General features: G+C 35.9%; 1 protein-coding gene across 8 annotated transcripts; it reads right to left on the bottom strand.

Annotated features, from left to right (window-relative positions):
* Positions 1–11: 11 nt before the first annotated feature.
* Positions 12–18,252, bottom strand: LOC306855037 (coiled-coil domain-containing protein 50-like). 8 transcript variants are annotated; one of them, XM_079393433.1, is made up of 13 exons: positions 17,882–17,957; positions 17,317–17,368; positions 16,868–16,963; positions 11,595–11,657; positions 11,382–11,505; positions 10,906–10,996; positions 4,145–4,247; positions 3,980–4,065; positions 3,758–3,817; positions 3,442–3,558; positions 2,168–2,277; positions 1,997–2,091; positions 12–1,913 (listed from the first exon to the last, which is right to left on the bottom strand). In XM_079393433.1, the coding sequence occupies exons 3-13, from the start codon at positions 16,914–16,916 to the stop codon at positions 1,768–1,770; spliced, it is 1,044 nt and encodes a 347-aa protein (XP_079249559.1). In that variant the 5' UTR covers positions 16,917–16,963; positions 17,317–17,368; positions 17,882–17,957; the 3' UTR covers positions 12–1,767. The 8 variants fall into 8 exon arrangements, with proteins under 8 accessions (XP_079249559.1, XP_079249555.1, XP_079249558.1 ...); XM_079393430.1 differs by having other exon boundaries at positions 18–1,913; positions 3,758–3,820; positions 17,882–18,086; XM_079393429.1 differs by lacking the exon at positions 17,317–17,368 and having other exon boundaries at positions 3,758–3,820; positions 17,882–18,252.
* Between the last annotated feature and the right edge of the window lie 1,185 nt (positions 18,253–19,437).

Consider the following 19,437-nt stretch of genomic DNA (forward strand, 5'->3'; position numbering starts at 1 on the left):
AATGTCTTTTTCTCAGATGACTTTTATGGAAATAGTAAAACGTTAACATGAAAAATGAAAAAATTTAAATGTGAGACATTTAAACTTACAAGTTAAGCTGCCCTCTTAAGAAAAGGGGCGTTCATGCTCAAAATGTGCTCAGATGACTTTTATTTGAAAACACGTAACGTTAACACACATAATACAAAAGAAAAAAGTCCTCAAATACGCCGAACGAGTTCAGTAGCTCTGTAGACTTTCAGAAAAGAGGTGGTCAGTCTTGAAATGTGCTCAAATGACTTTTACGAAAACATAAAATGTTACAAAAAAATTGAAAGAAAAATACTCTGAGACCTCTGAACTTCATACAAGTTCAGTTGCCCACGTTTCCTTTAAGAAAAGAGGCATTCATGCTAAAATTATGCTTAGATTATGAAAATATGTAAGATGTTAACACATAAAACAGAAATCCTCAAATATGAGATCTAGACTCAGCATGGGTTCAGCTGATCTTTAGTCTTTCAGAACAGAGAGGCGTTCATGCGGCTGATGTCATCGCCATGCTGCACATGCACAAAAGGTTAAAGAATGTGTGGGGGGTGCAGAGACCTCTGTACTGAAATATTGTGGGCTGTCAGGATGTGACGGTGTATGATATTTTATTTCAACACCATCAGAATTCCCCTGCATAGCATTCATTTAAATCCACTAAATTTCCAACTGCAAAACCCCTGAATCTTCACATTCTGGTAAAAGACTTCTCAGGGACTTCAGATGAATGTTTCCCAATGATATCAGTAAACACAGACTTGCTGTTCTTTTTTTTAGAATTGAAAATGAGGAACACGCATTTGCAAAACAAATGTGCACTAAAACCCTTGGAAAATGCTGAAATAAGGCGATTGTATGGTACAACACAACACACATCCCTTATACAAACAAAGATCTATGGTGTCGTCATCGTTTTTTCCTTTTTTACTTGTTTTAGTTACCAAAGATGTTATTCCACTGCATGTACATTAAATGACTAAACATATGCCTGAAGATAAAAAAAAACTTTAAACCGGGCATTTAAAGGCAAGGTAGGTGATTTGGTTCAAAAACATTTTTGCTGTGCTGGTTGAAAGTATCTTCACATCCTGATAGCAATCACTAAGTTACGTGGTCTAAATGTATTTATAGGTATTTATATTGTCTGTGGAAGGAGTAGGAGCATAAAATGTTCATCCAATCATATTCCTCGGTCCGAGGGCTCTGATAGGCTGTCCTACCTGCCTGTCAACGTATGTATTTTCACACCTCTGCGCACCCTGTTCGCGCAGAAAAGATACGTCATCAGCGCGTTACATTGCGCTATTGCAGATCAACCGAGGATGAAAGGTGTTATTATTGTAATATTACGCATTGAACTCTCCACCGATGCCATCTCTCATCGTGTCATGTGTTTTGGAGGCGGCGTGGCTCTGGATCTTGCTAGCTTGCTATCGCTAGCCTCTCTGAAATCACCTACCCTACCTTTAAAACCGGTTTCGTATTCATATACATTGTCCAAAGGTTTCATATTCATATAATGAAGGAACTTTGCCTCTGTGTATTTTAATAGTTTAAAAGTAAGTGCTTATCTTAAATTACGTACATCTCCCTTGGTGCCGTCATCAAACAACAATATAATGAAACCATGAATTGTTACTCAGGTCTATCAGATTAATCTGTGTCCATAAATTGGATTCTACAATACTTCTTTAAACACTCAAAAGACAACACTAACTATGTGACTTAGTCACATGTTCACTGCTGTTTACAGTTCTCTTTCTTGTCTTTGGCTTTGTGACGTCCTGCTTTGTCGCTCTGCCTTTTAGTTGGTGGTATGAACGTGGGTTCTGGTAAATAGTCATAAAAGATACTGTGCGGGTTACGACGGGCCAAACACAGACCTGCTGAGAAAACAGGAAATGGCTGCTGATGTGGCACAAATACACTTATTGAACTTTCCTATTAGATAACAGTGTGTGCATACCTGACGGGGGGCTGGTGGAAATTTGGCTCTCGCGCTTCCTAGCCTTGAACGTTGGGTCCAGTTCTTCTGCAATATTATGTATGTGTTGGTTTCGGCTGAAAAGAGATGAAGATACTGTATGTGTTAACAGGCGTTTTTGAGAATGTGTGTGATAAAGAATGTGTGACTTACAGTGCAGTGCATGATGGGCTTGCTAGATGGCTTTCGATGGTATAGTCTTCCTCTTCCACAGGTGAATGCAGTCCGTCTGAGTTCAGCCTCTCGCGCAACATCTGAAGAGACTGAAATTAAGACAACACGGCCCAAAAGGTCAAACTAAATGACAAAATGTCCATTTACACAAAAACAGAAATGTGAAACAAATTGCAAACAAAATGTCGTTCCACATAAAAAAGGTAATTGCAACATTTCAGTTTTTTTCTCTCACAATAATAAAACATTTGTGAGATATAAACTCAGAATTGCATGTTAATTTGCCGTTGTGTGTTTATAACTTGCAATTGCAAGACTGCCAGATATAAGCTCAGAATTGAGGGGGAAAAAAGTTAGCATTGCAAGATATGAAGTCAATTAAATACATTTTTATCTCATGCTGAAAACAAGCTTCCATATATATTTACACACACTCCAAAAAAAAAAACTAGTTCACCCAAAAATTAAAATGAGTATAAATATACTATAATACTTCACAATAATTATTATAACAAAGGCCTCCTTATACGACGCGATGAATTTGTGTACGAATAATATCCATATTTACCACTTTATTAACCGTAATCTCTAGCTTCTGCTAACTGTTGTGCGCGTGAGAGAGTGGTGTTACAAAATGAGGATTTGTAAAGAAAAATGTCGGCGGATTTTGAGTCAAGAGGAGGTTTTCCTTTGCTGTAAACTAAACTTGGTTCTCGCGAGACTAGCATATTCTCACTGGAGCTCATGCTACGCTGACGTTCGACGTCATCTGCTGCAATGCTCTCTCATGAAAACGTGTACGACAGTTAGCGGAAGCTAGAGATAATGGTTTATTTTGTTTTAAATACAGATATTTTTCTACCACAAATGCATCGATTCGCTTCTGAAGGCCTTTATTCACCCCCCGGAGCCCTGTGAGGCATGTTTTATGATGGATGGACGTACTTTATTGGACTTCAAAATCTCAACACCCATTCACTGCCATTATAAAGCTTGGAAGAGTCAGAATATTTTTTAATATATATCCGATTGTATACATCTGAAAGAAGGAAGCCATATACACCTAGGAGTAAATCATGGGGTAATTTTCATTTTTGGGTGAACTATTCCTTTAATGTACGTATATTGGAAATGTTTATGCATCCACATGTTTTACTTAGCAGAACTCTTATATAAAAAAAAACAATAAAATGCCTGAGGTTGTCATGAAAATGATCTTGTAATCTTGTGAAGTGAATGAGGTTGATTCAGACCTTCCTGGTTGTGGTGTTTCCTTCATCTCTTGGTTCAGCAGGTCTGGTCTGGATCTCTAGGTCTTGTGGCCGGTTTTTGACTCTTCTCTGATGGCGCTGCATATAGTGGGCGATCTCCTGGTGAGCATCGATGTACAGAGGAGTTACAGAGTTTTGTTGCATCATCTCAGCCGATATTTACTTAACCGTTTGAGAATCAAGAAGTAGTACTTTAAACTTAGTTATATCTCCACTAAACAAAAATATGGAGCTGTTTATTACAACTGGTATCAATCTGTTTAGCAATTTATCAGTCCAGTTATCGTGATGCTTCTACCTCATCTTGGGCTACTTGGGCCGCAATGAAATCCACCTCTGATCCAGAGCTCTGAGGACACTGCTGAACAAAAAGACAGGATAATGAATACTACTAATGTCGTTAAGTAATACTGGTCCCAAACCCGAAGATATAGAAAAACTAACCCCATCCTGGTCCGAAACCAGACTCAGGTCGAGTAGCAGATCTCCAGTGACTGTGTAAGCATTCAATATAACATACCTCTCTGTGAGGCAGCATATCCTCTTCCTCCTGAAGTCTACGGGCCAGCTCGGCGTCCTGAAGCACCTGCTCCCAGACTCCCAAACCTGACGGAGGGAGACCAAAACCAGTTGTGTAACACGTGGATTGCATTCACATCAAGCATTTGTGAGAAAAGACAGTTACCTTCACAGAGTGGAGAAACACAGTTATTGTGATTGTAACCAGCAGCAACCCTCTGCCGTCTCATCTCCACTTCTTCTTCGTCCTGTAGCTGTTTAGCGATTTCCTGTTGAGAAAACAATTCACACACATATTCAGTACACTCAACTTTTTTTACAGTGTAATAAACTGAACAATGCATGTGTTTTAACAGTCCCGTATAACCATAACTGTTAAGAGCAACAACAAAAAAAACATACAATACATCCATAATGTGACATATTTACAACTGAGTCTGACATAAATGTGAGCAGGAACTTGATTGGATTGCAAAAAGTTAATAAGAAAGCTTGGTGGCATCAGCTGAAATGGACATCTGTTACATTTTGCATTTATTTCTTCAAAATAATGTTTACAAATCATTAAAAATAAAACCAGGGATATATATAGGTAATACAGTACAGTTATTTCTACGGAAGCTAGTGTCCACCACGGAATAAAAATAAACAGCATATTTTTATCTCACAATTCAGTTTTCTTGTCAGAAATGCAAGTTTATATATATCAGTTTTGACTTTTTCTGAGAACTGTGAGGGAAAACAAAAGTTAGAATTGTGAGATAAAAAGTCTCAGGTATTTTCTTTATTTTTATCACATGGTGGAAACAAGCTTCATAAACATCATAACTGAAACTGAAAAAGGTACTTTTGACTTTTTAATCTCACAATATTTTTACCTCTCAGAAAAACTGAAGTAGCAGACATGAGTTCTAACAATTTCCAGTTTATATCTCACAATTCAGACATTTTTTACTGACTTTTCCCCTCAGAATTGCAAGAAAAAAGTCTGGATTGTGAAATATAACCTTGCAATTATCTGAATAAATAAAATTAATTTATAAAGCACGTTAAAAACATACAGTGTACCAAAATGCTGTATAAAAAAAAATTGAATAAAATAAGAATAAAAATATAAATACAGTCAAATAAAGTAAATAAATGTTCATTTTATTTTAAAACTTTAAGCAATGCACAACTGACAGGCCCGAAGTGATAATGGCCAAACTGAATATATCTCTATGCATCAGGATAGAGAAAGTGACATTTAAAGTTAGACCTCAGTTTAGACACACACACACATTTCGGTCTGAGTTTAATATCACGCAGCAGAGGTGTCAAAGTGGGCTGTGAATCTTCCATCACGAAGTCACTCGAACAAAAACAACACAAAAAAGCAAGCTGACACCCACCAGAGGAGCTGCAGGCCAGACCTGTGGAAAGTACAGCTCAAACACAGACACACACCTACACACACACTATATGTGTGACGCCCACAGAGACGCTTGTCAGGACACCTCGCCTGAGATCTGCTGAGTCCTTCAGACCTCATTTACACACCGACATCACGGAATAAAACCACACAGCGCACGAGCGCCAACACATTATTATAACATACTGATCAGCAGCTGTGAGAATAATCACCTGACCTTGATCTTAGAGCCATTTTCCACCCTAATACCACAGTAACCACACTACTGTGCTATCAAAATACATTTATATCGGATCATTTAAACAGCTTTACCTGAACTAAACCTGTAGTATTTTGGCAGATAATGATTGCCATGGTACATTTTTGTCCTATTTTACAGATCTGACACTTAAAATGACACAATAACACTTTTGTCCTGGTTTTGTAACCCTTTATAAATGAAACCGAATAGGAAACATAAAAAAATGGGAATTTTTCTCTACACCACCGTCTTAGGCAACAGGAAATGGGTGGCTAAATATGGGAAATAAAGACAGGAAGCGAGTTGACACATTAAAAATAATAAAAATTTAAAATGCAGATCACAATAGAAGTTCATTTAAAGTGGTTTCCTTACCTGAGAATAAATAAAACCACACACACACACACACGCACGCACGCACACACACACGCGCACGCACGCACGCACACACACACACTTCATTGGTCCACTAGAGGACAGTAATGAGGCTTGTGCTTTAAATGTCACACGAATAGACGGCCAGTTCATCCAGAAATATATCATTTACTCAGCCTCATGTGGGTCTAAATAAAAAAACAGAACCAAAAAGCTGAAACCTATAAACATAAAAGATTAGCATGTCAACAGAGCACCTTAAAAGTAGCTCATACTATGTTCCTGAGCCAAACAGAGTTTAGTTTTAAGGTAAATGACGTCAGAATATTAGCAATGTGTTATCACTCAGCTGTGTTTGCCGACCGTCCAGACAAGACAGGCCCTACCTTTGATCAACAAGATGTCTGGACATTCACCAGAGGGGATTTTTGCCCACTGTAAAGCATGTGCTGTATTTCTTGTAAATAAACAGAAAATTCCCCATGGGAAAGTCAATGCAATTACTACACAAATAAACACACAACATCAGATGATGCTGTTATGTGGGCTCATGGGTATTCCAGTCTTAAAGCTGTTTTTTGGGGCAAACTAGTGTCCTACAAACTGAGGAGATAAAGCATGCTAGTTAAGCTACAGCAATCAATGCGCCCTCAGCAGCACCACGGTGAGGCATTTCTCATTGTGCAGAGCTCTGGTGAAAGAGTTTGCATTCTGGTGGCCGACCGGCCCACCCTCAGTGATACAGCCCTGACAAAATCAAGCGCGAAAAGTGTGTCTAATCATAATCAACACCAACACACACATAAACTGTATAATGAGGGCCTCTCTTTGGCATTCAAATAAATGCAAATATTTTAAATAAGTCACGAAAATAAAAAAATATATATAATATATTGCTGTTATTAAATAAAATTAACTTACTTATACCTTTACTTATTATTCATTATGCATTTAATTTTCATTAATTCTTTAATTATCTGAATTAATTACATAATGAGATATCTAAATACACTTGCCATGCAAGCGGTGTTTCTCTCTTGTGTGCTAAATAAGTTTTCTGCCTTGTGAAGCTGGCACTGTGTTAAAATAATGGTCACATAGATAAAGATTCTAGGAAAATATCACCAGCAGTTATGAGAACGCCAATAAACTTTCAAGATATCTACATTTAGCCATTACTAGAAAGCTGATTTTACACGCAGAATAAGAAAGGGCTGTTACAGCTCCACTGGACATACACAGATAGACTTTGTTCACAGGCTGGCAGAAATGCAGGAAGTCAATTACCAATACAAATCCCTTCTGCTCCACTACACCGCTCCATTTGCAGTCTAATACTGTCGCCGCGAGGCAGAGAGGACGGTCAACACCAGGTGTTCAAGCACAACTACAGCCCACATCAGACAAAAACACCCTCAGCTAACAAACAGAGCAGGTGCTGATGGACGTCCTCTTTTGTTGAAGCACACAGGCTGCAAACCGTTAGCAGAAAAACAAAAACACCTAAAGTACCTGATGTAAGACAGGATGACCAGACATCCACATTTTCTATGGACAGTCCTGCAAATCAACTAATCAACCAGCAGTAAATAATAAATAAATAAATATGAATAAATGAAAAATACATTTGAATTCATTTAAAACATTTGTCCTCAAAATTAGCTTAAATGAAGAATAAGCCCAAATAAAAATCTTAATAAATTCAATTATTTAACTTACTTTTTTATACCTTTACATGTTATTTATTATGCAATTAATTATGCATAAAAATTTTAATATATAAAAATGAATAAAATCTTAATAAAAATGTTGACTTCTATTTCCAAAAGCACAACCATAAAAAATAAAAAGTTGTAATTACTCTTTACAATATATTCACAGTTTTATAAAATTAATATATACACAGTAAAATTAATATACAGTCATGGCCAAAAATATCGTAAATATGATCAAAGGCAGCTGTGAAAATTAATCTGCATTGTTAATCCTTTTGATCTTTTATTTTAAAAAATCCCAAAAAATCTAACCTTTCATTGGATAATAAGAATTTAAAATGGGGGGAAATATCATTATGAAATAAATGTTTTTCTCTAATACACATTGGACACAATTAACGGCACCCTTTCATACTTTAATACTTTTTGAAACCTCCACCTCAGAGGTTTGTGTTTGAATTATTGTCCGGTTGGAAGATCTGAGTCAGTCACTTGTTGATTTTTTATCTGTTGGTATTTGATAGAATCCATGATGCCATGTGTCTAAACAAGATGTCTCCAGCAGAAATATAAGCCCACAACATCACAAATACAGCAGTATATTTCATTGTACACATGGGGTACTTTTTAACCCTGTGTTCACCAAACCCATCTTGAGTGTTTGCTGCTAAAAAGCTCTTTTTTTAGTTTCATCTGACCATAGAAGCCAGTCCCATTTGAAGCTCCAGTCGTGTCTGATAACTGAATATGCTGGAGTTTGTTTTTGGATGAGATGCTGTTTGACTATTTATTGTTTTTAAGGTTTTAAAAACCCTCAAACTCTCCTCCTCACCATACATTAGGACGATATAGACACACATCCTCTTCCAGGCAGTTTCATAACATTTTATGTTGATCGGAAATTCTTAATTATTTCCCTGATGGTGGAAATGGGAATTTTCACTGCTCTAGCGCTTTTCTTAAAGCCACTTCACTAATTTGTGAAGCTCAGTTATCTTTTGCTGCACATCAGAAATACATTCTTTGGTTTTTCTCATTGTGATGGATGATTAAGGGAATTTGGGCTTTGTTTTCCCTCCTATTTATATTTCTGTGAAACAGGAAGCCATGCCTGGATAATTTCATGTTCATAATCACCCTCCCTGGAGTGCACAAAATATGAATGGGAATATACTTCAGAGATATTTTACTCATAAGAATTTCTAGGGGTGCCGTTAATTGTGTCCAATGTGTATTTGAGAAAAACATTTATTTCATATTGATATTTCCCCCCATTTTAAATTCTTATTATCCAATGAAAATATAGATTTTTGTGAATTTTTAAATAAAATATCAAAAGGATTAACAATGCAGATTAATTTTCACAGCCTTCTTTGATCATATTTACCAAGGGTGCCAATATTTTTGGCCATGACTGTATATATATATACATTTTTAAAAAATTTAATTGAATTGAATTCCGTTTTTATCATTTGTTCCCATATTTATTTTTGCAATGTGTTTTTGTCAAGTCATAATTTTGTTATTTTGTATATATTTTGTATATATTGTTTTGATCTTTCCGCTATTTGCAATGGTTTACTATTGACTATTTTTCATAATGTGGTTTTTGTTTAATTAAAATGAAAACCAATTATATTAAAACCAGTTAAGCTCAGTCAGACCCACAAAACACAAAACAATTTAAAACAAAAAATTCAAAAATGTGATTTCCCTGTTTTTTTAATTCATAGACAATAACAAATGAGATTTTTATGATAGTTTGACCACTAAGTAAATGTATAACAAAAAAATAATAACAAGAGAGAACACTAGGAGTTGCCTTTAATCTGGAAAAAGTGGACAAAATCGATTAATTGTCCGTGCATTCAAAATAAAATATCAAAATCAAACACCGTGTCGCTTCAAACGAGTCAGAGTACTATACACTATTACTTCCTCAAGAAGTCTTTCCAACGGGTGGAATAAAGGGCTCCAGACAGACTGCCTCAGAAAGCCTCTTTCCACAAATACAGAAGCTCACTGTTTCACCACTGAAGCCTCCTCCCAGATGACGTCCACCTCCTCAGCGACAAACCACTCGTCACCCCGGACACGCCATGGGAACACTTTCAAAAACCACTCCTGACAACAAAGATGACAAAGCTGCTCCTTTAGGCGACAGAAATGTGGCCCAACAGCTAAATAAAGGACATAATAGAACACTCGAAGCCAATGGATATCAGAGTGCAAGATCCCAGTCGGGCCTCAGTCTTCTCACTCTCTTCAGTCTATTATGTTCTTTCTCTTCTTTATCCTTCTGTCCAAAAGCATCTCTACACAACTGCCACTGCACACAGGTGTTTTAATCAGCTTAACATGATAATTAACAACAGATTACTTACAAATTGTAGTCTGTTACTGATTACAAATTACACGACGGAAATTATAGTTTGTAACGGATTACACAGGTAATGTATTTTGACTATTTTTGATTTCTTTTGACCTAAAATATATTCCATTCTATGTTATTAACATCATGAAGTGTATTAAACGTCACATTATACCAGGGTTTCCCAAACTCGGGTTCATGAATGAACTACAGGAGTTTTCTGAGTTGATGAAAAGACTTTACAAATTTATAAAAGAGAGAAAAAGAAGAATTAGGGCAAATCAAATTGAAAAATGAATTATTTACTGCCATTGTGTAATAATATGCAATCATGTAATCTATAAAAAGCAACTGTTCTGATTATGAGCATTGTAATATAATTTAAATTACAAGTACTTAATTTTTGGAATCTAATCACGTAATCCAAATTACACATCATCATTTTTCTTTTGCAAAAAGTAATCAATGATTTTTATTTACAACTTTTAAATACACAGTGTATTTTTGTGCTTGTGTATCAAGCACATCAGTGACAGTAAGAAATGTAAAAAATATATATATTTAATTTTTTGTACAGAAATGAATGGGAGAAATCACAACATTCAATATACAGTGACTACAGAAATACAAGTCCTGCCTTTCAGTTAAAAGAGACAATCATCTTAGCAAAATGTATGACACCAAACACATTATCATGGATCTAAATACAAATACATATCTAAATATCAGATATTTATACAAGCAAATCAAAGCTACTGCCACTATTTTCAATAGTTTCATCTGTTTATTTTTATCATATTTTAATGAAACGCACCTCATCCTCTTTCTCTCGCCTCCTGGCCTCCTCAGCACATCTCTGGAGCTCCTCCTGGATCATCTGTGCATATCTGCAGTCCTCTTCCTCCCTGTAAACGCGACAAACTTTAACTTAATATATCACATTTATAATATAAACTTTTGTCCTCAATTGCAATTTAAAAAATAAAACTTTGTACAGCAAGGATGCATTAATAAATGCAGCCTTGGTGAGCATAAAAAAACAAAAAAGTGCTGCAAATCAGTGGAAAAAACTAACTCTAGTGTATCATGCCAGGCTAATTTTACTCTCAAGCTCTAAACATTTTTCCCTGTGGTTTTTCAACTTATACGTCACAATATGCAAACAAAACAAGCAACGCAAATGAGTCAACGCATCTGTTTCCACAAAGTAATCTGAATATCATAAATGTCTGTGGCTTTGCCATGTTGCTGATTAATTCGGGACACGTGTCGAGGCCTGACGATGCTTACAGCTGCTGCAGGTCCCAGCGGAGATTTGCTCGCTGTTCCTCTTCCTCCTGCAGCCTCCGGGCCAAACGAACATCGTTCTGCACCGCCTGGTTCTTCTGGATGTTGCTGCTGTAGAACTGCTCAACTGACACGATAAAAGATCAATCAGATCTATTTGAACTCAGTAAAAAGGAAGGATGAGCAAGATTACAGGAAAAAGATGCTTAAACTCACTTTCCTGCTCTTGAAGACTGTGAGCCAAAGCACCGTCCTCTAACGCAGAGAAACATTGGCACACTGTGGGAAAACCACAAAAATACAGACAAGATTATTAAAATAACAGGTGATTAAAGAGAACATTATAGCGATTATACCACATGTCTAGGGTGTCGTTAGTTTAAACATGGTAAAATACTTTAGAAAATGACAACAGCAATATAAAAGGGACTAATGTGCAATCCATTTATAACAATCACAATCACATTCTCTCAAGAAGCAAAACGGTTCATTAGCTGAACTTTAGTCTAATTGGTGCTAATATAGAATTCAACTAATTCTCCACCGCAGGTGTCTGTATCAGCTATTTTACAGTTTTTAAAGGTGGAAAAATATTCATTTTATGAAGAGAATTTTAATTCAGGTCACATTTTAACATGAGCATATTTCAGTGCAGAACCGAAATAAATTGTATTAAGTCTATTTATGAAAATTCTACACTGTATTCTACAAAAAATAACACTGCATTATTACCATCTGCTAACGCTTTTGTATAACAATGATTATGGCCAAGGTTGTTAACTAAAACAATTAAAAAATTAAATAAAAATATGTATTTTTAATAATAACTTTAAAATTAGTGAATGTTGCCTTGGGCAAACAACTGATAAAAAAAAAAAAAAAAAAGTTTAAGTATAAAGGGGAGACATTGCAGGCAAAAACACATTTTTTTGTGCACCTGTCAAGTTTAAAATTGAGCTTTTTTTTTTTCAGATTAGTGGAAAGAAAATATCCAAATGACACTGTTAAGTGTTTCCTTTATAGCACTTTATCTATTTTTGTCTTAATCATATTTTTAAAGGCCGATTTCTCAAAATTCATGTTTTCCTGTCTATATCCTGAAGGTATGTGTTCATATATTACTAGCTTGATTATATATAACATTTTATTCCCCCAAAATTGTGAAAATATATTGTGTTCAGTCTGTTCTAAGTATTTTCTGAATTATGGAGTGACAAAAATTATATACCCAAAATTCATAATTTATTCATCAAATAATGCATCATTTGCATATTTAAACCTAATATTTTAGAAAACTTGTAATACAAAAAATGTTTGCAATTATCAATGTAATCAATCAACTTGCAGTGTCTCGCCCTAAAATGACTAAAAATTAAGTTAAAAATGAAGCTAAATAGAAATATTGGTAGCACTTTCCATTAGTCAATGTTAGTTAATGTATTAACTAACATGAGCACACAATGAACGATACATTATAGTATTGATTAATCTTAGTTAACATTAATGAAAATACAGACGTTCACTGATAGTTCATGTTAATTCACAGTGCATTAACTAATGTTAACAAGCACAACTTTTGATTTTAATAATACATTAGTAAATGTTGAAATTAACATTGACGAAATGCTGTTGAGGTACCGTTCATTCTTAGTTCATGTTACCTAAAGTAGTTAATAATGGTAACTAATGAACCTTACTGTAGTGTTACCAAAATATTAATAAAAATGACAAAAGCACATAAAATTACTAAAACTAAAATTCTAATTCACTGAAAATATAAGCTAATTCAAAATATTAACACTAAAATAGTATAAAAATAATAGATCGTGGCAGCAGTAATTAATCAAATGGTGATCAAACCATAATATGTAAAATTACTTAAAATTACCATTTTAAAAAGGTGATTTGGGTGTCTGGCTTGCAGATCTGGCCTGCAAAATGGGCAAATTTGTGGTCTCAAAATTTTGCAAATTAATTTTGGAGGGTGTTTTTGTGAAACTCTTCTCCTATTTCTTGCTAGACAGCTTGTGCAATTCATTCTCTAGGGCAGGTTTATGTTTGGGCCCATCTCTGTCTTCGCTGATAATGCCACACTGGGGCCCAAACAGGAAAACTACTGCCGAGCCAACTGGGTCAACAACTTTAACACAATGGCTCCGAGGAAAAGCACATTAAGCCCAATAAGCTTACAGAGGTGTGTCAGTGTGATCGGCCAAAACTGCAGCTAGCTCAAATGCCATTTCACAAAAGACTGCTGAAGGTCAAACAGATCCTACATATTAAACACATGCCGCTAACAGAGAACTTTCAGAATTTCACAACTTCATTAACAAAACATTCTCAGAACATATTTTTGTTAGCTGGGTAACAACCCTCCTTCTCCCCCTCTGTCCCGTGCTCTCTTTAAGTAAGTGTGGAAAATTGAGTGAGCTAATAAAAGCTCATGAACAATCGCACGAGCATGTTAAACATCAGAGTCATAAAAGCTGACACTCCATTATAAAAGACAGGTTGTCTAATTACAGATCTGTCAGTGCTGTAGGACATTTTAAAGACATATTAAATGCTCACAAATACGCATATAACAATACACAACCAACTCAGACTACTACTATTTAAAATATATCTTCTCTAGATATTCTGCAGTGGATTTTACCGTTTTCAAAGATGCGTCTGCGTCCGTGTCTCAAACTCCTTCTACTGTCATGAAGCACATATACACACGCGTGGGAGCTCATCCTATGTGCTTTACTGTTGGTAAACAGCACTGGTGCTCAAGCAGATGGATTTTAAAAAGGTTAGGAAAAAGCCCTGCTGGTTCTGCTGCCTCCTCCACCCTGATCTGGGATGGAAAAGCTGACACGGGCGCTCTCAGGACAGAAGCCTGTTTCATAAAGGTTGGCATACTCACAGTTAAACTCAATGCCATGAAAAGGGTTTTCTGTGCATAACAAGAGTCAGTGTTGTGCAACTACAAATAAGAACCGGTCTTGAATCAAGAAAAGTGACGGGTAATTCCTGAAACCTAAGGAAACAGCTTTGATGCGTTTAAATGTAGACGTGAACATGAATGATCGACTCGAATACACTGGTTTGTATCATACCACATTTTGAGCTTTGCTTTAAAACGCCTTAATGATAGATTTATTTCAGAAACGCGTGCAGCTTTTCACTTCACGAGACATTAATTGATGGCCTGTAGTCATATGAATTACTTGTGGATTATTGTGATGTTTTTATCAGCTGTTTGGACTCTCATTCTGACGGCACCCATTCACTCCAGAGGATTGGTGAGCAAGTCATATAATGCTAAATTTCTCCAAATCTGTTCTGGTGAAGAAACAAACTCATCTTGAGATGGGCAGAGGGTGAGTTAAGTTTCAGTGAGTTAAACGAGTGAATTATTCCTTTAAAGAGTGTGCATTTTTGTGGGAAAAAGACAGTGGTCTTTCGCAGTTGTTTGACCCCCCTCAGCGGAGGCCCCCGGGCCAAACAGATGGTGCTATTCAGAGACAGAGAAACAAAGAAAAGAGAGAAAAGACAGTAATCGGGACCCCTGCATGAAACTATCATGCTTTTATCCCTCATCTTTTCCTGTACACTGCTTTTCTCTCCCGATCTCTGGCTTTCTCCTGCAGTTCTTTGTCTATATTTGGCACGAGGAGCAGAAGCAGAAGCTATAAATATCTAAGAGTGAAGTTTCTTTTTTGGGGGGGGTGGCCACACATGAACTCAAAGAACCAGGTCAGAAGCTTGGCTCCAAAAACCAAGTGAGCATATATGATGCCTTAAAATGCATTATGGGTAGGCAGCTCACTGGGTAAGTGTTTATATAGTATCCAGTTTCACATACAGACAGTCTGTCTGCCTTCTAGGTACAACTACAGCCGTGCATCAGTTTATAAGAAACAGCAACGCAACAGAACCACCATTTTTAGTTCCCTAAAGAACCTATCAGTTCTTAAAAGATCAATTTGTTCTTAGTGTGAAGAGCTAAATAACCTTTTCCCGCTATAAAGCTTCTGGAAAGGTTACCTGTATTTTAAAAGGTTCTTCGCAGTACCATAGATGCCAATAAAGAACCTTTATTTTTAAGGATGTATCGAAATGTCTTTGTGTGCTTATCATCTAAACTCTCCTGCGCTTGAACTCTTCACACAACTTTCCTGCCTACAGCTTTAGGTCAAAGCAGGAGAAGATTGGAATCTCGACCCGAATCCTGTTTAAGAAACAGGAACGCCGGGAAGCTCTTGAGCTCATCCAGGGCAGATAAGAGCACGAGTGTGTGGACGGTCTCCAGCTCTTATCAGCCCCACACAACGCTCGCTCTCTCTCTCCTGCTCGAACTGTCCTGAGCTCACATCACATTCCTGAACTCTGATCTCATCTCCTACAACACACAGCAGCAGCCCCTAACAACATCTAAGACAACACAACTCACCCGGCAAATCTGCACCGGAAAAATATTAACCAGCTGCTGATCAAGCACCAAATTTTAACCAAAAAGGTTTTTTTTCTTTCAAACGGACAGGTTACGGATGATTGCATGCAGGTTTGCTGCAAATAAATACATTTTGCATATGCAGTTGTTTCTGCATGCAGTAATAGAGATTAAATACACTTATTTATAATTATGTACATTTTCTTTTTTTCTTTCTTTCTTTGAAAGAAATGTGTTCAATTTGTTTAGATGATGCACTTACAAAAAGTGACTTACAGCCAGTGTTATTTTTTAGTAGCCTATTACTATTCAGTATTATTTTAGCATTATTGATATGCAGTTAACATTTTAAAATATGAATATATCGGTTTTAATTTCATTTCAGCAAATTTACTGTAGTTATGTTGTGTTTTTGACATTTTTATTTTTTAAATAGTATATCATTTTAGCTTTTTTTTAATATCTATAGCTTCAGTTTAGTTTAATTTATTTAATTTTAGTTATTTTAATACTCCACTTTAAATTAAACGAAAATTAGAAATTTTGCCTTGGCAACTTGCTGAAATAAACACTTTTTTATTAATTGAAATAAAATAAACATTACTTAAAATACAATTTTCAGCTTTCAATTAATGAAATTTTTTTTATTTTTTTTTGTTTGTTAATGATAATACTCATCGTATTTATTAATATTTTTATGTAAATTTTTCAGATTTTATTTCAATTTTAAATTGTTTAATTATGTGCTTTTTTATAAGCTTTTGATTTAAGGTTATAGGTTATTATAAATATTTCTATTAAGCTCTACGTTTTCTACTTCAGTTTGAGTTTCAGTAATTTTAATACTTATACTCTTATTATACTTTGACTTATTTTAGTATAACCTAAATTTATTTTAATTCAGTTAGTTGCCAAGGCAAAATTTTACATTTTTGCTAAGTTTAAACTTATAACCTTAAACCAGATCAACAACAACACTGCAACATGATACAAACCTAAGGAGATATTAAAAGGACTAAAGATGCGAAACAGAATAACCCAGACACACCGTCATTAACAGCGGGCAGGTGAGATTTGTCGATGTCGGTTTCTGCCATGACTGATTCCACACTGAGCTCACAGTCTCATGATGTTCTGAAGAAACCTGCAGCATCAAACACCAGAGAAACACAGCAAACATGTGTAGTGAGTCAATGAGAACAGTCTTACAGGTTACTAGTATCACTAACAACATTTCTTACCACTGCTAAACACTAGAAGCAATCAGTATGGCTTTTATAATGTGCCAGCCGTAATCTAATCTCCATAAATCCTGGAACAATATCACACATTGTGTTGAGGACGAAGACGTTGGCGAAGTTCGTTTCCTGTTTGTGAGCCATTAATCATATTTTGGTTAGCTTTAAGGACATCATTTTTGCATATCAATAACTAGAAAGCTCAAACATAATCCTATCAACAGAACTATCATCAAATATAATGCTGAAATACATTTACCTCTCAACATCAGCATGGCTTTAGTAAAGATTGACGGTCAGGTTAGATTGACCTTGCAAGAAATATTGTTATGCAAATTGCTGCCAACACTAAAATGAAGACAACATAACATGCAAAACTACTGTAATGTCTAATACAGTGTAAAATATTTTACCGTAGTAGAGTAAACAGTAATATGTGTTATATTAAATGTTTAAGCGCATGTCTAGGGAAGCTGATTTCCATATTTTATCCAAACACATCAATTAACAGCTTAAAGGTTAAAAACAAAATGCTTTAAAAGTCCCAGTTTAATATTTTCCTATATAATTCCCATTACAGTAATTCATGGAAAACTAGGTCATGCTTTCAGTTTTAGTGTTGCTGTTTCTACATTCAGGAAGAAACCACATACAGTAAACTTTATATAACTATTAACAATTACATGTCAATGCGCTACTTTTTTACAAATTGCTTTAGTTGCACGAAAATAGACTTTATAATGAATATATGTTATAAAAGCAACAAACTCTTTAATATAAATTTGCTTTAGAAAACAAAGAAAGCATGATAAAAACAAACTTACCCTCTTCTGTCACTGCAGACAAGTCGCGGCTCATCCACACACACACACACACACACACAATAAAACACAAACACTCGTGTGACTGCAGTCTATCACAGGATCATCTTCTCTCCAGCATGATCTCGGTGTCCTCCGTTCTTCATGGTTGGGAGATATTTCCTCACAATGACAGAGTTCGGCTGCTACTTCTGTTCTCAGTCAAAACAAAGAGAATCATGTGGAGTTTTACTCGCGCCTCCTGCTGCTCATTTTGAAGAATTGTTTCAAGACTTTGGTCTTAAAAACAGTTTTATAATGTCACATTTACATTTAGTCATTTAGCAGACGCTTTTATCCGAAGCGACTTACAAATGAAGACAATAGAAGCAATCAAAACCAACTAAAGTGCTGTGACAACTCTCTAACGTAGGAGCCTACACGAGTAAGGTTTATATATATAAATAATGAGAAGGAATAGACAATTTTTTAATAAAAAGAAAACGTAGTTAGAATTGAAATACAATAGAGTGCAAGTGTTAGAATGTCAATTTTTTTTTTAATAAATAAAAAGAAAACAAGTAGATAAAATAGAATTAGAATAGAGAGTGATAGAGTTAGAGGGTCAAATAAAGTAAGAGATGCGTTTTTAGCCGATTCTTGAAGATGGCTAAGAACTCAGCTCCTCGGATTGAGTTGGGCATTTCTTTCCACCAGGAGGGAACAGTTAAGGTAAAAGTCTGTGAAAGTGATTGTGTGCCTCTTTGGGATGGCACTGTGTGTAGTTCACCTGCTGAACGCAAGCTTCTGAAGGGCACATACTGTAGGTCTGAAGAAGTAAATTTCGGTAAAGGGGTACAGAGCCAGTGATGGTTTTTGTCGGCAAACATCAATGCCTTAAATTTTATGCAAGCAGCTATTGGTAGCCAGTGTAAATTGATGAAGAGAGCTGTGACATGCACTCTTTTCAGCTCATTAAAAATTCATCTTGCAGCCGCATTTTGGATGAGTTGTAGAGGTTTGATAGAACTGTCTGGAAGACCTGCCAAGAGAACATTGCAATAGTCCAGCCTGGACAAAACAAGAGCTTGAACTAGGAGTTGTGAAGCATGTTCCGAAAATATGTTGAATAACATCATCTTGATGTTGAATAAAGCAACTCTGCATGACTGGGCAGTTTTAGCAGTGTGGTCTGAGAAATTCAGCTGATTATCAATCACAACTCCAAGGTTCCTGGCTGTCTTGAAGGAGTTATGGTTGATGTGCCTAGCTGGATCGTGAAATGTAATGAAGTGATAGGTTTGCTGAAACCACAAGCAGTTCTGTCTTGGGAAGATTTAGTTGAAGGTGATGGTCCTTCTTCTAGCAAGAAATGTTTGTTAGACAAGCTGACATTGCAAGCAGCTATCATCAGATCATCAGAATGGATTGAGAGGTAGAGTTGAGTGAATCACAGAATCACAGAACCTAGTGATGCCATGTAGTCAGAGAAGAGAAGTGGTCCAAGAACTGAGCCCTGAGGGACCCCAGTAGCTAGATGTTGTAACTTGGACACCTCACAACTTCAAGATACCTTGAAG

This window comes from Barbus barbus (genome assembly GCF_936440315.1).
Source record: "Barbus barbus genome assembly, chromosome: 35".
NCBI lineage: Eukaryota > Metazoa > Chordata > Actinopteri > Cypriniformes > Cyprinidae > Barbus > Barbus barbus.